This window comes from Scleropages formosus, chromosome 4 (genome assembly GCF_900964775.1).
Source record: "Scleropages formosus chromosome 4, fSclFor1.1, whole genome shotgun sequence".
NCBI classification, from domain to species: domain Eukaryota; kingdom Metazoa; phylum Chordata; class Actinopteri; order Osteoglossiformes; family Osteoglossidae; genus Scleropages; species Scleropages formosus.
In genome coordinates, this window is record NC_041809.1 from 30976481 (window position 1) to 30993911 (window position 17431).

The 17431-nt window shown below is 44.9% G+C and overlaps 1 protein-coding gene across 6 annotated transcripts in view; it reads right to left on the reverse strand.

Moving 5' to 3' along the window:
• The window catches only part of lrch2 (leucine-rich repeats and calponin homology (CH) domain containing 2), a 48467-nt gene that overhangs the window by 2680 nt on the left and 28356 nt on the right, over window positions 1-17431 (reverse strand). For 5 of the 6 annotated variants that reach the window (XM_029251006.1, XM_018752080.2, XM_018752079.2 and 2 more), the window contains 13 exons: window positions 17283-17391; window positions 15308-15405; window positions 14917-14984; window positions 13853-13954; window positions 13016-13084; window positions 12851-12916; window positions 12236-12284; window positions 11341-11481; window positions 10400-10453; window positions 9604-9667; window positions 4849-4958; window positions 2029-2166; window positions 841-918 (listed from right to left, as the gene is read on the reverse strand). In XM_029251006.1, coding sequence (XP_029106839.1) covers window positions 841-918; window positions 2029-2166; window positions 4849-4958; window positions 9604-9667; window positions 10400-10453; window positions 11341-11481; window positions 12236-12284; window positions 12851-12916; window positions 13016-13084; window positions 13853-13954; window positions 14917-14984; window positions 15308-15405; window positions 17283-17391 — 1146 coding nt within the window. The remainder of the gene's footprint in view (window positions 1-840; window positions 919-2028; window positions 2167-4848; window positions 4959-9603; window positions 9668-10399; window positions 10454-11340; window positions 11482-12235; window positions 12285-12850; window positions 12917-13015; window positions 13085-13852; window positions 13955-14916; window positions 14985-15307; window positions 15406-17282; window positions 17392-17431) is intronic. The other variant, XM_029251007.1, reaches the window with a different exon arrangement.

The window sequence follows — 17431 nt, forward strand, 5'->3', positions numbered from 1 at the left end:
CATTTGCTTAATGTTTTAATATTTTGCCATTGCACTATACCTGTGTTTATTTTTGTGGTATACTCATTCTGTGTTGTTGTGACCCATGTTTTGCTGTTAATTAAACAAAAAAAATAATACAATTGTAAGCATATAAATGATTTAACAATTAAGGAGAAAAAGTAAAATCTGGAAAATCTGAATTCCCCTATTACTTTTGAAAGTCTTGACTTCACAATTCAAAACTGGGGTAGTAGTATGCTAGCAAGTCATAGGCTACAAAATGTTCAGAAATTATGACATTTGTGAACATGATATTTAAAACAAGATATTTAAAATACACACACACACACACACACACACACACACACACACACACACACACACATTTTCAGAACCGCTTGTCCCATACGGGGTCACGGGGAACCGGAGCCTACCCGGCAACACAGGGCGTAAGGCCGGAGGGGGAGGGGACACACCCAGGACGGGACGCCAGTCCGTCGCAAGGCACCCCAAGCAGGACTTGAACCCCAGACCCACCGGAGAGCAGGACTGTGGTCCAACCCACTGCGCCACCACGCCCCCATATTTAAAATATTTACAAACTAAAATAAAAATGAAAATATAAAGTGACTTTAGTAAGGCCTTCCTAATTAAAGGAATGAAAAACATACAGACTTTACTGACTGGACCAGGATTTTGTGCCACCAGGACATAACAAATATCAGATGTAGAGACATGATTATTAATTCTTCAGTCTCCATAATTTATCCCTTCTCTATACTAAAGTTCAAGAAAATCCAGAAAACCTATGAGTGCTGGAGCCATCCAGCAGCTCTCCAGCTGTTTAGTCAGCCTTACCTGTGGTACCCCCAACTTCTTACAGGCATCCAGGAAGTTCTCTACATTCCTACGACACTTGGCCATGCTCAGTTTGGGCTGCAGACAAAACAGGTTCGTTACTTGGGATACGTCAGGGCTAAAACATTTGGGCCCAAATAACCTGCTGCCCCAATTATGCAAAGTTTCACATAAAACAGTTAAAAAGGTATCAGACAAAAGACAAACTAATGTTTACTGAGCAACAAAATACTTTAATTGTGGAACAAATGGTACAAATGTGAGAAAAATATTTATAATCCAATTATGTATCAAACACCCATGCAGTTTTTAATAGTTAATGATGTTGGAGGAATATATTGAGTGTTTTTGAGATGTTCTTTATTGTCCTTCACATAATGCCCATTCTTCTTGTTGCTTCCTGCTGAATTGTTTACATTTATTCATTTAGCAGACACTTCCCCAAAGCAACAAACAACACTAAGGTATCTACAAGTATTTGTCCATTTATACAGCTGGGTAATTTTACTAGAGCAATTCAGGCTAAGTACCTCGCTCACTGGTATGACATCTAGAGGTGGCGTTTGAACCTACAACCTTTGGGTCCAAAGGCCATAGCTGTAATCAGTACTCTACAAACATGTGACTGGAGATTTCAGCACTACAGGTATCTCCACCAGCCACCGATGAGTGATGTTAGGCAGTTGGCATTTGATTTGTTTAACTAAAGCAATTCTGTTAGCAAAAGTCAAATCTCTTTGTGGCATCTTGGTAAGGGTCTAAAATTTTACTAAATCAGAAGTCGCTACACTGTCTGACTGTACCCATTTGTTACTAAGAGTTAGTCCATACGCCACATGCTGGCAATGACATCCAGCAGTCACTATGCTGACTAGACAGCATCCCAAATAAGCAAAGCAAATTCTGGTTATCTTCTCGATTTACTTTAATTTCTCAGATTAACGGCTTCCCCTATTAACTACTGGCCGAATTATCCGAAATTCAATGTATTTCAAGATTTAGAATTAAAAAAAAAAAAAAAAAAAAAGGATTTTTTTTCCTGCTGCTGTGATAAAAGGACTACGTATCTGATTTTAATAACTGCCAATTCTTTCTTAATCAAACCTAGTGGCACCATGATATTAGACATTACAGATGATGGGTGTCAGCAGACTCAGTGCATGCACTAAGGAGTGGAAAGGCACTCACCACAGCGGGAGAGGGCACGTGAATGCTGGCCACGGACCGGGGTCGAATGTGATTAGCCAGGTGACAGAGAACCACGCCATCCATCAAGGCAGCACCCACATCTTCTGGTAGCAGCACCTTCAGCCTGGACTCCAGGTTCTGCAGGGCAATCCAGATAACTTTACTATACACAGCAGGACATACAAGCTGACGAAGACGTTGAAAGTAAACAGCTTGCTGTGACCAGGTTCTGCTGCTGGAAAAAAGCATATAAATTAATGGAGGGGAAAACATTCACCAGTATAAAGTGACACATGTACAATGTTAACCACTATGTGATGTAAAACCAGCTCTTCTATGGTTTTTGCATTTATTCATTTAACTGACACTTTTCTCCAAAGTGACTTACTATGTTAAGCTACTGTACTTACAAATATTTACCCATTTATACAACTGGGTAATTTTATTGGAGCAATTTTTTTAGGGGAAGTACCTTGCTCAAAGGTACTACAGCTGGAGGTGAGAATCAAACCTGTGACCTTTGGACCCAAAGGCAGTAGCTCTGCCAACTACACTACCAAAAATCTGTAACTGTACATACATATTTTGTATTACATAAATGTAAACTGAGGGGGTTCGGTGGCGCAGTGGGTTGGACCGGGTCCTGCTCTCTGGTGGGTCTGGGGTTCGAGTCCTGCTTGGGGTACTTTGCGACAGACTGGCATCCTGTCCTGGGTGTGTCCCTTCCCCTCTCCAGCCTTACGCCCTGTGTTGCCAGGTTAGGCTCTGGCTCCCCACGACCCCAAATAGGACAAGAGGTTCAGACAGTGTGTGTGTGTGTAAATGTAAACCTGAGTTCCATGTCTACATTTAAACAACTTCTATTTTGTTGTCCCCACAAGGATAACATCTTGTTGGCACACTGAGTACTTCACAAAGTTTTAACATGCAAATATGAAAAGGAACTTAATGGTAGTTATGTGTATGGCTGTTTTTTTTGAAAATTATACACATTAAAATTCTGCCAGACAGCCACCTTCCATTTCAGAAGTAAACCCAGCACTAACAGGACAAAACTCAAAATTAACACCAGGGGGGGAAAAAAAAAAAAAAAGAAGCGAAGAACAGTATCATTACAGTTACTATTAATAAGCAAAAAAAGGGTGTGGTCAGTAATGCAGCGGAAATGTGTAATCATGCAATCGCAAACAAATTCTCGGCATCTGCCTGCCCTGATCATATCGGACCTTCCTGTGAAGACACGCTCTCCACCGAGACAGTTCTACTGGCAGTGTCAGATACTTCCCAGTCCAATCATCCCCTCAGTCTCTCAACTGGCGTCCCACAGGGCCCCGTACTGGGTCTCCTACTCTTCTCAATGTACACCTCTTCCCTTGGCCCTGTCATCGCCTCTCACAGATTCTCCTACCACTGCTACGCAGATGACACCCACCTTTTCCTCTCCTTTCACCTGGAGCTACAGACATTTCCTCACGCATCGATGCCTGCCTATCAGACACCTCTGCCCGACTACCTGATCACCACCTACAACTCAAACTTTCCAAAATGGAGATACTTTACCTCCCAGCTGGCCTGTACTCCCATCGTGAACTCTATCAAACTGCACAACTGACTTATTTTGCCTGCTTCCTCAGCTAAGAGCCTAGGAGTAATGACTGACTCAAATTTGTCTTTCTCTCAGCACACTGAAGCCACAGCTTGGACCTACAGATACATCTTACATATCATCCTCAGGATCCGCCCCATCTAACAACTGACTCTAGGCATCTACTTGTCCAGGCCATGGTGACATCCCACCTGGACAACTGCAACTCTCTCTTGTCTGGCCTTCCAGCTTCTGCTATCAAACTTCAACAGCTGTTACAGAATGCTGCTGCACAAACTGTGTTTGACCTGTCGAAGTGGTCCCAGATATCTCCCCTGCTTCTCTCTCTGCATTGGCTTCCTATTGCTACCCGGATAAAACTCAAGACTCTGGTTATGAAAAGCATCAATGGAACTTCTCCCCAATATCTACAAGACCTCATCAATCAATACACCCCACCCAGATTGCTATGCTGCTCCTCCTCCTCTGCCCACTTGGTGATCCCAAGCACAAAGGCTTCTGATCCAATGTGGTGGAATGACCTCCCACTCAGAACTGCTGAATCTCTCTCCACATTTATTCATTTAGCTGACAATTTTCACCAAAGTGACTTACAATGTTAAGGTTATAATTATTTACCATTTGATACAGCTGGGTAATTTTGCAAGAGCAATTTATGGTAAATACCTTGCTCAAGGGTACTACTACCAGAGGTCAGGATCGAACCTGCAACCTTTGGATCCGAAAGTAGTAACTAACCACTAAACTACCGGCCATTCACATTTAAGGGTCTTAAAACTCACCTCTTCCAGACTCACTTCTCCCCTGATCTCTGAAGTGCATGTTAATGTGTAATTGTTTATGCTCAATAACCTTTCAGGTATAACTGTTGAATAATGGCTAAACCTGTATGCAGCTACTCATGTGATTTAAAAAGTTAATCGTGCTTACAATCACATGTCTGCATCCAAGTCTCTCTTTCTGTTGATGGAATGTACTTGTATTTTTCTGTGAGATGTAAGTCGCTTTGGAGAAAAGCATCTGCTAAATGAATAAATGTAAATGTGCCTGTGTCAACATCAGTACTCTTCAGATGGCTAAAGGAAAAACTCACTGGAAGACTTATTCCTGTAAGCAATTTCTCAAAACCCAAGAAGCATACTGAACACAGGCCAATGTTTTATGGTGTCTAGTGTCACGTGACGTGCGCCAGGTCCTACGCACGTGTTGCTCACCTGTCGCAGCAGTTGTATCTGCTCCATCTCCTCTCTTAAGTGTTCCATCTTTCTTCGCATAGTGAAACTGGGATCGCTGCTGAAATCCTGTCGAGTCCCTCGGGAAAAGGCTGCAACAGTAGAAGGGCCAAAGGTCACAGCGAGGTACGGCAAGGTCATGGATCAGGTGCATGAGGTATTCGCACACGTGGCTTATGGACGAATGCCATAAAAACTTAACAGCTTGGTTTCCGGTTTCGCAAAAGAAATAGGAACAACGTGGCTCTTTTCTTAACGGGATTTTATGTGATAGTAAGAGTAACACCGTGGCTGATGGTGCTTCACAGCTCCTGGGCTTTGGGTTCGGAAAGTACTCCGGCTACGACGAGTCTCTTCTACACGCCAGCGAAACACACACTGTCTAACACAAACACACACTACCGGCAATCCAACTGAAAGCACATCTTTGGACTGTGGGAGGAAACCGGAGCGCTCAGAGGAAACCCACGCAGACACTGGATGAACATGCAAACTCCACACAGACTGAGCAAGGATTGAACCCACGTCCTCCTCCGCCACTCAGGCACCGTGAAACAACAGCGCTTCTCGTTGCAGCAGCGTGCCATCCAAAATGTGAAGAAATAGGTGAAGATCGGAAGATCAGAAAGTAACACTAATTTATCCGACACCTTGCTCCAAAGCAACTGACACTGTCAGGTACCTACAATTATTTAACCATTTATACAGCTGGGTAATTTTACTGGAGCAATTTCAGGATAAGTGCCTTCCTCAAGGGCACTACAGCCAAAGATGGGATGCAAACTTGCAACCTTTGGGTCCAATGGCAGCATTTCTAACCTCTACAGGTGGTCCCTGATTTACGATGGAGTTATGTTCCCTGAAACCCATCATAAGTCGAAAATGCATTTAATACACCTAGTACACACCTCTAAGTGGCAGATGGAGATGCAAATCGCTGTTGCTGTCCAGCATCGCAAGAGAGTATCGCTTGTCCGGGGAGAAAAAAAAAAAGTTCAAAATTCGAAGTACGGTTTCTACTGAATGTCTATTGCCAGCTCACCATCGTAAAGTCGAAAAAAATCGCACGTCGAACCTTCGTAAATCGGGGAAGACCTGTACACTACCGTACTGGCGTACTCCTGGTAGAGGCGACCAAGAACAACCTGCCAAACATAACACAAAAACCACAGATGGTCTTTGTGCAAGACTTGCACAACTTTTTTTTTCTTTTTGTCCTATTCCTTTTGTTTTTTAGAATAAAAAGTGACATTTGGTTTTCTAGTGTATGAGCCACCTGTTTAAGGGTGTGGAACCACTGTTTTTTTACCCTAGGGCTAACAAATCACATTAGTTACATTTTAGTGAGAAGTTTAACTTCTTTTTGAGCAACAGTCATAGCCAAAATTACCAATTATTCACACAAATATTATTTAGTCCAATAAATCACACTAACAATATCACAAAAAACACAATATACTGTAGGAGGTCTGTAGGTGTAGCGTCCGGACGGGAGTCCGACACGGACGCGCGTTGCTATTACGTCCAAACACAGACGAAATATATAATGACTTCACGTGCAGTGTGAGGTTAGACGTGTACGGTGAGTATTGTAAGACACTCGGTGGAAGTGAAACAAGAAACACGAGACCAGGAAACACACACGGTGTTGGAACTACGGTGAACAGTGAAACGCTAATCTGTGAGTCTGACCGCAACCCTGAGACGTGACGAAATACCGGACAGGAACGATGGACCAGGACTGAAGAACAAGAGGCAGGAACTGACGGGACGGGCACTCGGGACTGGAACATGCACACCTAGGAAACAAACTGAGGGAACAAGAGACTACCAATCGCCAACGAAGCACAAGAGAACTGCTGATTAAGAATCCGCGACTAGTTCTGCTCCGCTGGCTCCTTTTATACCTCCATGTCCTACGAGACTGTGAGGTGATAGGTAAGCGTTAGCTAGCGGCACTGAGTGGCGCCGCCTCTGACCAGGAGGGGCAGTGACCCCGTGGGATGTGACAGTAGGCTGTTGGCTCAGGACAGATAAATGCCACCAAAACCAGGGATTCTTAAACTTTTCACCTTTGTATCTGATCTGAAAGTGAAAATGTTTATATATCCTTCCGTTCTCTAAATTAAACAGAGCAATTCTGATACATTTTTTTGGGAGTCACCTTACACCTCCCCTGAGCAGGCACACCCCGCAGGTCAACATCCTGAATGAGAACCAACCCTACACCGGAATGCTGAGCCGCACAATCCATATGTAATGCAATAACATTGTAATAATAAAGTGTGCACACTGCAATTACCAGCTTCCTAGTAAATCCCACAGCCCAAAGGTTTGATCATTTCCCCTCTAGTGTCAGTTACATCAGCTGCAACCCATTCTGACTGATAGAAATACAAGCTAAAAAATTGGGAAAGTACAATTAAGGGGAACCCTGTTGTTTCCAAAGCATGCAGAAGTGCTCATGTGGCCAACAAGCACCCCTACAGGGGAAGACTATTCAAGTGTTAGAAGAGTGAAAGAGGGAGTTCTTTGGACGAGACAGAATGTGATGGAGAGGGCCCTCTGGAATTTGCCTCATCCAGCTGCTTGAAGGCGGTGACACTGGACACTGGATGCCTGAAGGAAGAGCGAAGCCAAAACAACAGTACTTCACTCTGTCAACCACAAGAAAGTTGGGGGGCGGTTTCTACGATTGAAGACAATATTGCGTGCACAGCCAAAAAGGAGTCTCGTGTGACCTGTTGTCTGCCTGGAGACGTGCTGGAGATGTCCTTGAGTGCATGTAAAAGCTGACCAGAGGGAGAGGGAATTGAGCTTTCACAGTCCATGTCCAAGCCAATGATACTGTTTACAAGTCTGGTTTATTAAAAGAAGCCAACCACCACTTTGTTGAACCCTATGTTTATCGTAAATGTCACCACTGGACAGAGACAGATAGGATTTAAATTATTTTTTTTATTGGAAACAGGCACATGGCAAAACCTATATTTGCAAATGTAATATGTGGCCATAAAAGACAGCTGAACCCAAACTATCCATTATGGTTACATTTACATTTATTTATTTAGTAGACACTTTTCTCCAAAGCGACTTCCAATGAACTCTTATGTAGTGTTATCAGCCCACACACATTTTTCACCAAGGTGTTGGAAGCAAAAATACACTGCTTAAGTAACAGAGGGTTGCTGCAGCAGACAAAGAGCCATCTAGTTATAAGAAACCTTACTGTATGACTCAGTTGAACCAAAAAGTGATTGTTTGCAATGCACCAAGTGCATGCATACAAGTAATGAAACTTATATCAATATAAAGCATGATGGTGCTGTGCAATCCTATGAGCATCTTTACTCAAGTCATTTCAAAAGGATATTGCTGCATCGCAGAGACCTCAGTGAACAAGACTATTTCAGGTGCTTAAAGGTTTCCATAGAAGGACAGGTCATAAATTTACATTTATTCATTTAGCTGACACTTTCCTCCAAAGTGACTTACAATGATAAGGCTCTTTATTTAGCTATTCATACAGTTGCATAGTTTTTATTGGAGCATTTTAGGGTAAGCACCTTGCTCAAGGGTTCTACAACCAGAGGTGGGATTTGAACTTGTGACCTGTGGATCCAAAGGCAGCAGCTCTAACCACTATACTACCAGTAAAAAGCAAAGGCAACAGAGCTGCTGACAATCCAGGTATCCGAAATTCCTGAAAGCCAGCGAAAGCAAACTAAATCACTGCAAATATTGAGGCCACAATACAAAGACACCGAAGGAAAATTATTAAGAACAAAGAAAAAAAGCTATTATTTACGTGAAAGCTGGTAGGTGTTCAGAACAGACTCATGCAACAGAACTATTGACTATCCAAACAAGCTAGGTGAAGTGAGTGGGCCTCTGGGAATGTTGCATTTTCTTCCTGGTTTCTTCTGTAAGAATGAAGAATGGGTTTTGCGTAGGGTAAATACTTAAGCCAATTGCTTGCTGAACACAGGGACGGCTGATGGCGTCATGGTTGGGGCGGCTGCCTTTGGCTCCGCGGGTTGCCGGTTTGATCTCCGGCTCTAGTGCCCACGAGCAAGGTGCTCGTCCTGCAATTACTCCAGTACCTTTTCCCGCCTGTGTGCCTGGGTACCTAGTTGTGGCGCTGCGATGGACTGGCGTCCCGTCCAGGGTGCGCCCCCCCGCCACTGCCTTCAGGATAGGCTCTGGCTCACCGCAACCCCGTTCCGGACAAGCACTTATTGAAATGGGTCGGCCGGTCAGCTTGCTAAAAGCCAGCACATTTCTAAGGAAGAAGGTTTCCTTTGAGTAACCTGACATTTTCCTGTGAGAAGCACAAACTGTGCAGTGAAAACATGTATTAAAGAGTAGCGTGGACACCTGCATCTGCACAGAAAAGTATATTTTGAGTAAGAAGACCATGTGGCCCGGTTATTAACAGTGCACTCCCTAAGGACCATGATTCAAAATCCAGTTGTAGAATCCCAAGGTGGTTGTGATAAGAACATGTGCCATTGTGAAGGCACCCGGGGGGGTCCTGTGAACTCCAAACTGACTCACTTTTTACAGAAACTCATTACAGTGGGCGGTTATACTTGTCCAGGGGAAAGATTCTGGTCTTCCGCCAATAAAGACAAGGTTAGATGAATCTCTGCAGCCACTGTCAAACTACCCAGCACCAGACCTTGACATACACCACGCCATATCACAATTTCTCTGAACAGATATGGAGGTTCTTACCTGATCTCGGCTTCAACCCAAACACTGAAAGATTTGAACTGAACTCAGCAGAGCGTATTCCTTCCTGCAAAGAAAAGATCTCTTTAACACACCTGGAATCAACAAAATCCAAAAGTACTCGAAACGGTCATTTCCGTATCCTTGCTCATTTCGATTGAATTGATTACCTCATTTATTTTCTGTAGATTTCTTTATTCAAAGGAGCATTCATGGTGCGTATCTGATTTATAATGAATCAAGCAGGTGCTCCTATAGAGCAACAGTCGTTTCATTATGGAAAACGGACTCGGCAACCTCGCTACTCTCTGGGGCCTGCGACAAATTGTTTCTTGCACTAAACCTTTGAGGAGGCACATTGCTGCGGAGTACTTTGAAATACAAATTTTTGCACAAGAAATACTCCGAACAACAACAAAAATACTCTTCGCAAAGCCCCGAATTTTCAAGCAAAGCTTTCAACTCTGATTTTTAAGGCTCCGTAACACGACTGAAAGGACACAAGCACGCATGTTCCAAGTCTTTCCCGCAAAATGAAAACATAGAGACAAAAAAAAAAAAAAAAAAAAGGTTTTTATGACCCATGAGCTTACTGCGATTCAAAACTGTTTAGATTTCTTGAATGAGCACGAGCGCTGACGCCGCGCACACATATAGAGAGACCAATTTGAACGTGGGTGTGTATACACACAGAAAAACATATAGGGCACACCCATACACAGAGACCTGCACAGACACGAATAAGGTGAAAAATACTCGTGATTGATGTGCAACTATTCACAACAAACCAAAAACTTACCTCGCTCTCACTGTCCTTGCTGCATGAGTTTCTCCGTGCACTCTGGCATTTGTACTGCAAAAGGAGGGAAAAGCAGCACATGACCCAGGCCATAGCCAATCCTAAATATTGCTCATCTAACTGCAAGATGCCGGAGTATATAAATACATAAATCTGCTAAACAATAATTTATCTCTACACTAGACAGGGAATCACAGTGGAATGCACACCAGCATGGAGAAGGAGCAGCAGATAAGAACTCAGCTTTCCTTCTGCCTTACTTGTTTGGTTCAGTTTACTTTGTTTACAGCATTTCTTGGTGAAAGGAAAAAAAAAAAACCACAGTTTGGCTATTCTCATGATCAATCCAATGGGGAAAGAACACATTTTCAACATTACGGCTCTCTACGAGAATTTACACCACTCAACATCGTCAATCACGCAATCTCAGAATTCCCCCCATTTCAGGTACTACGTAGCTGCAAGAGAGCAACCTTGACCCCTGTTATTGCCCAAATGTGTACTTCTGTCACAAGATACATTAGAAATGTAGCAAGCATTCTCACTGAATGCTGACTTTATCTTCAGTTGGTCCCCAAAGTACTGGGCGGAGCACAAGTGAATTTTTCCAGTTGTCAGAGAGTTTGGACAAACTCTTCCCAAGAAGTTTAGGAGACTTCTGGAATGCTTTTAATTACTTGGCTCTGAGAAATGATTCGGTGTCCTGCAGCGCAAAGAAAACTGGAAGTACTCAGCGGACTATCATGGTACAAGTTTGTATATTTTGAATGAGAGAGAAAAAAAAAAAGAGATAGGAGTCATCAGTTCATGCAATATTAAAACACACTGATGTGAGGAAAAAAGTGGTTGCGATGACTAAACACTAAAACAAAGAATGCCTGGAAGCAGATAGATGCTGGTAAAGCATCCTCTCTGGCTGAAGGCCCGTGAAGCAAAGGTACCTTCAGGTAGTCTTTCCTCAGGTATTTGCTCCGTCTCCGGTCGTCACCTTGGTTCGGCGCCGGAGGGACGTCTGTCCACCGTGGTTCTGCGTCCGACAGCTCGGGCTTTTGGGTTGGGTCACCACAGTCCGCGGAAAGGCGCTGAAAGAAAAAAAATCAGAGGCGATTCGAGACACCTTCTCGGTGATTTACACTGGTTTGGTTACCCTCCTCCAAACAAAACTGCACGCAAACATTGTCTGAAATCGCTTGTCCCAGGCGGGGTCGCGGTGAGCCGGAGCCTAACCCAGCAACACAGGGCGTAGGGCCGGAGGGGGAGGGGGACACACCCAGGATGGGACACCAGCCCGTCGCAAGGCACGCTAAGCGGAACTCGAACCCCAGACCCACCAGAGAGCAGGACGTGGTCAAACCCGCTGCACCACCGCACCCCCCTTTGCACACAAACAGCAAAAAAAAATTTAATTTACACAAAAAAAAAAAAAAAAATCACCATACACCGAAGAAAAACATACCCAAACCAAAATGTATGACAGCCGAATACCGCAAGTGCGCTTACGTTACGGTGTCTTCAGTTCACCCTGCTGAATCAGACCCATTTGTTATTTAATTTACTTTTTTCAAAGAACTAACTGTTCCTTGACCATTATACCACTTATGGTCCAGGGGTATACGGCCAAGAAAATACAAAGGCGAGGAACCACATAAAAAAGTTGACAAATCATCTGCTTTCATAGTGCAGTTTCATGAGCACCTTCTTCCCAGACAGCTGGTAGAGAACACAAGACAAACATGAACTTCATTGCAGTGAGAGGTCTTGCGCAAAGACAGAGATCAGTAAACACTGTGAAATGAACCACAGGCCTTGCACGTCTGCGAAGACCAATTTACGTACCTGTCCCCTGAGGCTCGTAACCGTCGGGCTTCCATCTTCTAATGAAGGGCTGAGAAGGAGAAGTTGCCAAGTTCAGTCTAAGGGGTGCTATTATAGGCATCGGCAAGTTTAAATGTCCTATCAAAGTTACAACAGCAGGGCTGGACGGCCAACGAGCCAACGGCACAAATTTGCTTTTCTCCTTCGTCACCGCATTATGAGTTTGGGACAGGTGGTGGAGCAGACCATCATCTCGGACCGCATGGCAGGAATGGACTGAAATGTGAGTTTTGGCTGGAAATTAATAGCTGTGAGACACTAAGTCATTGCAGAAATAGCATTCTTTCTCATCATTATTCTAACACTAACATCACAGGGTGGCCACTCTATGTTAACAAAAGGGTAAAAACCAACAGAGCCCCTACAGACACATGAGGGCATTTTTAGTGCATGATGCAAACTCGAAACACAAATATGCACGTTATTCCTTTTGTTATAAGCACTAAAAATATACAGATGTGACAGCGGAGTCTCGCAGCAGCCTTTGAACCTCTGAGACAGAACAGAACGCTTCTATACATCACACAGCGGTGAGATTAGATCAGGACAGGAATAAACCAATGAGTTGAATCATACCTCTTTATGGTTTGACAAGCCGCTCTCTGTTTACTGTTAGAACCGCTCCCCGCATGACCGAGGAACCTGAAGCCCAAGGGAAACCGATTAGCACAGGGCACGTACGAAACCCAAGGCGCTCTTCTTTGTCCAGCACAAAGCACACACGCACACGCGCTCATCTACCTGTGAGCTCGGCCTGCCGCCCTGCGCCGGTGGATAAGGCTCTCCGCTCTACAAATTAACGACCGCCTCCTTGTTGCCAAGAGCACCCGTGCGCCGATGGACGCCAGCATTAGAAGGGGAAATGGGGAAGGTAACAAGGATGCGGGGGGAGAGAAAGAGTCACAGAAGACAGTGAGGTTGGGTAGAGAAGGAAGGGGAATCGTCGGAGAGTTCGGCAGCGAATGGACCGGCGTGAGAGGAGGAGACTCGTGAAAAGACTGAAGAACAGATGGGATCGAGAGGAGAAATGACATGTTCGTAATCGATTTTGCCCGTTTCACCCAGAATTACTGGTTTCTCGGTGCAAGATGCCAACGATATCCGGCACCTGTCTGTTACGGGTCAGCAGAAAAAGAGTGAGCACTGAACAAAAAGCCACTGACTGGCGTGAAGGGTGTGTTCCTCAGTGTGTGTGTGTGTGTGTGTGGGGCGACTAGACACTCCTCATACAATCGCCGGCTCTCACGAAGGCAGTCAGATAAGGCATTCTGGCTCGTTTCTCTTCCGAAGCGATTGCACTCTTCTGCGGAACCCGTCCCGGTCACGATCAGTCGAAGGCACCTCTCACGCTCCAAAAGGCAACGTGCAAATCCGCACCTTTATCGGCCGAGCCTGCGAAAGCCTCTTTCTTCCCCTTTTAGAAGAAACGCCCCGAAACCTTATCAGTAAGCCTTGCGGTTCAGTCTGCAGCCACTGAGGAACGTTGAGTGACGGGTTTATCACTTTCACACAGGACACATGGGCTGGCTGCTGGCGGGGGCAGAGCACCACACCACTACAAGCAGGTAAACGCCCTACCTGTTCTGCTGCTCTTGCTGCAGCAGCTGGACGGCGATCTTTCTCAGGTCAATAACCTCCTTCAGTTCATCCTCCTCTTCGGCCAGGTGTTCTTTCTCCGAGCTGAAGGACAGAACCACAACAAAAGGCCATGTGTTCCAGCTCTGATCATGTTACTGGTGACAGCTGGTAGTGCTGCGGTTAGAGCTGCTGCCTTTTGATCCAAAGGTTGCAGGTTTGATCCCCACCTCTGGCTGTGGTATCCTGGAGCAAGGTCCTTACCATAAATTACTCCAGTAAAATCACTCAGCTGTATAAATGGGTAAATAAGGGGTGCGGTGGCGCAGTGGGTTGGACCACGGTCCTGCTCTCCAGTGGGTCTGGGGTTCGAGTCCTGCTTGGGGTGCCTTGTGGCAGACTGGCGTCCTGTCCTGGGTGTGTCCCCTCCCCCTCTGGCCTTACGCCCTGTGTTACCGGGTAGGCTCCGGTTCCCCGCGACCCCATAGGGGACAAGCGGTTCAGAAAATGTGTGTGTATGTGTGTAACATTGTATGCTGCTTTGGAGAAAAGTGTCAGCTAAAGAAATAAATGTACTGCATGTGTTTGTATGCAATGATTGTATTACTTTCACATCGCATGTTGCCGTACATTAACCATTCTACTGTACTCGGTGCTCCTACGTTCCGATCATTTCACCGCTCCCACCTGGGGATTATACGCAGTATGAGCATGACCATGCATGCTAAGCCAAAACAGATGTATACAAATCCTAAGCAATTATGTGTGAAATGCATCTATGTTGTACCATAATGCGGTAATATTACTGTAGGGATAACTAAAGCGGTACAGCCAGCTGTGGTTTCACATCTGGATTTGAATCTAGGGACGCCTGGGTTTCCTCCCCAGTACAAAGAAACGGACGGAAGAAGGCAACGATAAAGCACTTCCGTTCTCTCCCAGGGTGCGAAAGGCACGCGGGTGGTCGCCATGAGTCAGTTTCAACTCAACAGCACTTACCACGAACGTTCCCTAAAAACAAACCGCTCTCTTTCCTCTCCCGACGACACCAGGCCGAGACGACTTACCCAGATTCTTCTTTCCAGTTTTCTTTGTCTTTGCCGTGGTGCGACTTGCTAAGCACTTTCTCGAGCTCCTGAAACGACACGTTTAAATGAGTATTTTGAAGAGGCCCCGGCATTTCTTAACCAGCGTATTGATAAACGTGAGCCTCTGGGCCTTCACATATCAGCAAACACCGTTTAATCTGATTTTTACTAAACACACACAGCGTGCTCTGAATTCCATCATAGTCCCAGTTCTATGTGTTTTTTTTTTTTTTCCTTTTTTTTTTTCTTTGTGCTTCTAGCTTCACCTCCGCAAGAATATTTCCATGACACTCCGGATAAGCAGCTGTGCTCAGGGAATTAAATAAATGAACGCAGCCTGTGAAGAACATTGAAGAAAACAAAGTGCCACCTTTATACAGGACACGTAGGGGGCGCTGTGCTGCACGTCTCCCTCCAACAGGACCGCCTCCTCCTCTGGGTTCGGGTCAAAGTCATAGGGTTCCTGATCTACACGGCACACAAAGAGGACACACAGTATTCAACACTTGCGACATGTATAACAGAATACTGCCATAACTACATTCCTCAAAGGTGGCAAAATGACTGCACAAACATCCCTGGACTATATATTTATATATGCTCTATGAGCACTAAGTAAATATATATTAGCAGGTATTATTTGGTTTATCACACACACATTGTCTGAAACCGCTTATCCCATACGGGGTCATGGGGAGCCGGAGCCTAACCCGGCAACACGGGGCTGGAGCGGGAGGGGACGCACCCAGGACAGGACGCCAGTCTGACGACGCAAGGCACCCCAAGGGGGACTCGAACCCCAGACCCACCGGAGAGCAGGATCCGGTCAAACCCACTGCGCCCCCCGTGGATTTTTCAGCGCTTTCTTTTTTTAATTTCCATGGTTCTGAGCAATGTATTGAAAGCGGTACCAATATCAACCCCCCTTACTGGTTCATATCTGCACGTTTCAGCTGATTTTCTATGCGTATTTTCATTATAAGCATTCATATTACATTAATGATTATCCTTGTTTTCTATACTTTCATGTAATTGCATACAGTACAGGTCTGTCTTGTAACTGTGGCTAATGACAGCAATGGGATAACTACCTAAATAATATAATTAATAAAATTATTTAATTTAATAAATTCAGAAAAATAACTGTAGGGTTAAGGGGTACCAATATGTAAGCTATTAATTTTAAATAAACTTCAATTGTTTATGCAAAAAAAAAAAAAACCACCAAACATAGCAGCCACCATAATTTATCTGAAAGCCAATTGTCTTAGGGGGCAGCTAGAAGCGGACTGGTTAGAGCCTCGATAGATCCATCACTTTGCACTTGGAGAACCCAGGTTCAAAGCTCTTCTGTAGTACCCTAACCCTAACTACCCTAGTTTACCCTTATTTTCTCCAGTAAGGATTACCCAGTTGTATAAATGGGAAAATAAATATAAATGATCCAAAAACAAGTTCCTTTGGAGAAATGTGCCAGCAAAATGAATTAATGTAACATAACGCAACTATAATTGCATAAAAAAAAAAAAAAAAAAATTATACTAACTACCTGTGTCTGAAGTCCTCTTAGACCTGCCCATGAGATTGCTATCATCCCTGTCTTGACTCTCACTTGAAATGCACTGGATAAGACTGGAGATAACAGTCAGAGATAAGGTGTCCCACAGACAAGTCCGACTATTTGAACTTGTTTCCCCAGCCGAGCAAAATAAGTAAACGCCGACAACCGCCACGCCACAGCCGCAATGATCACGCAAAAAAAAGAGCATAACTGCACAAACATCTCTTGGCTTCAGCAAAAAGTTCATGGTATATTCATCAGCAGCCTAGGTCTTCAGACACCAAAGATGTAACGATACCACACACACACACACACACACACACACACACACACACACACACACACCATAGAAAGAAGCTCTTGCACAATCAAAGTCAAACTGCACTGGATCCCAAGCCAAAAACACTGGCTTTTCAGCCAGAAAACCTTTATCTCCTGGTGAAATAGGGCAGGACAGGACTGGCACAAGATAAGTATTTCCCCACACCACAGCAAACCCATGTTGCATATGCTTTGTAAATCGCGTTATGGTCTTCATCTGAATACTCGAGTCAAAAGAGATCAAGCACCTGAGGGTCAGGGAGGGACACTCGTGACCACTGGCCTAATCTAAATCTGAAGATTATTCAAAGATGACACGTGTGTTTGAAGGACGCGCTAAGGTGGCGACAGCTGTCGAAACAAGGACCGGTGGGTCCGCACTGCTCTTCCCGTCAGAGAGGCGGAGCCTGCGAGCGGGGAGGGGGGGCGGGATGGGGCTGGAAGGTGCAGGTCCTGCGTGTACCTTTATGCGAGTCCATCTTGTTAAGCAGCGAGTGGATGTCGCCGCGACCCGGATCCCTGGCCGTCTCAGACACCTGGGAGTGGAGGCTGACCGTATCGTCATCGGAGGGCTGCAAAGGCGAAAGGGGTGTTAAGCGGAGGATGGGGTTA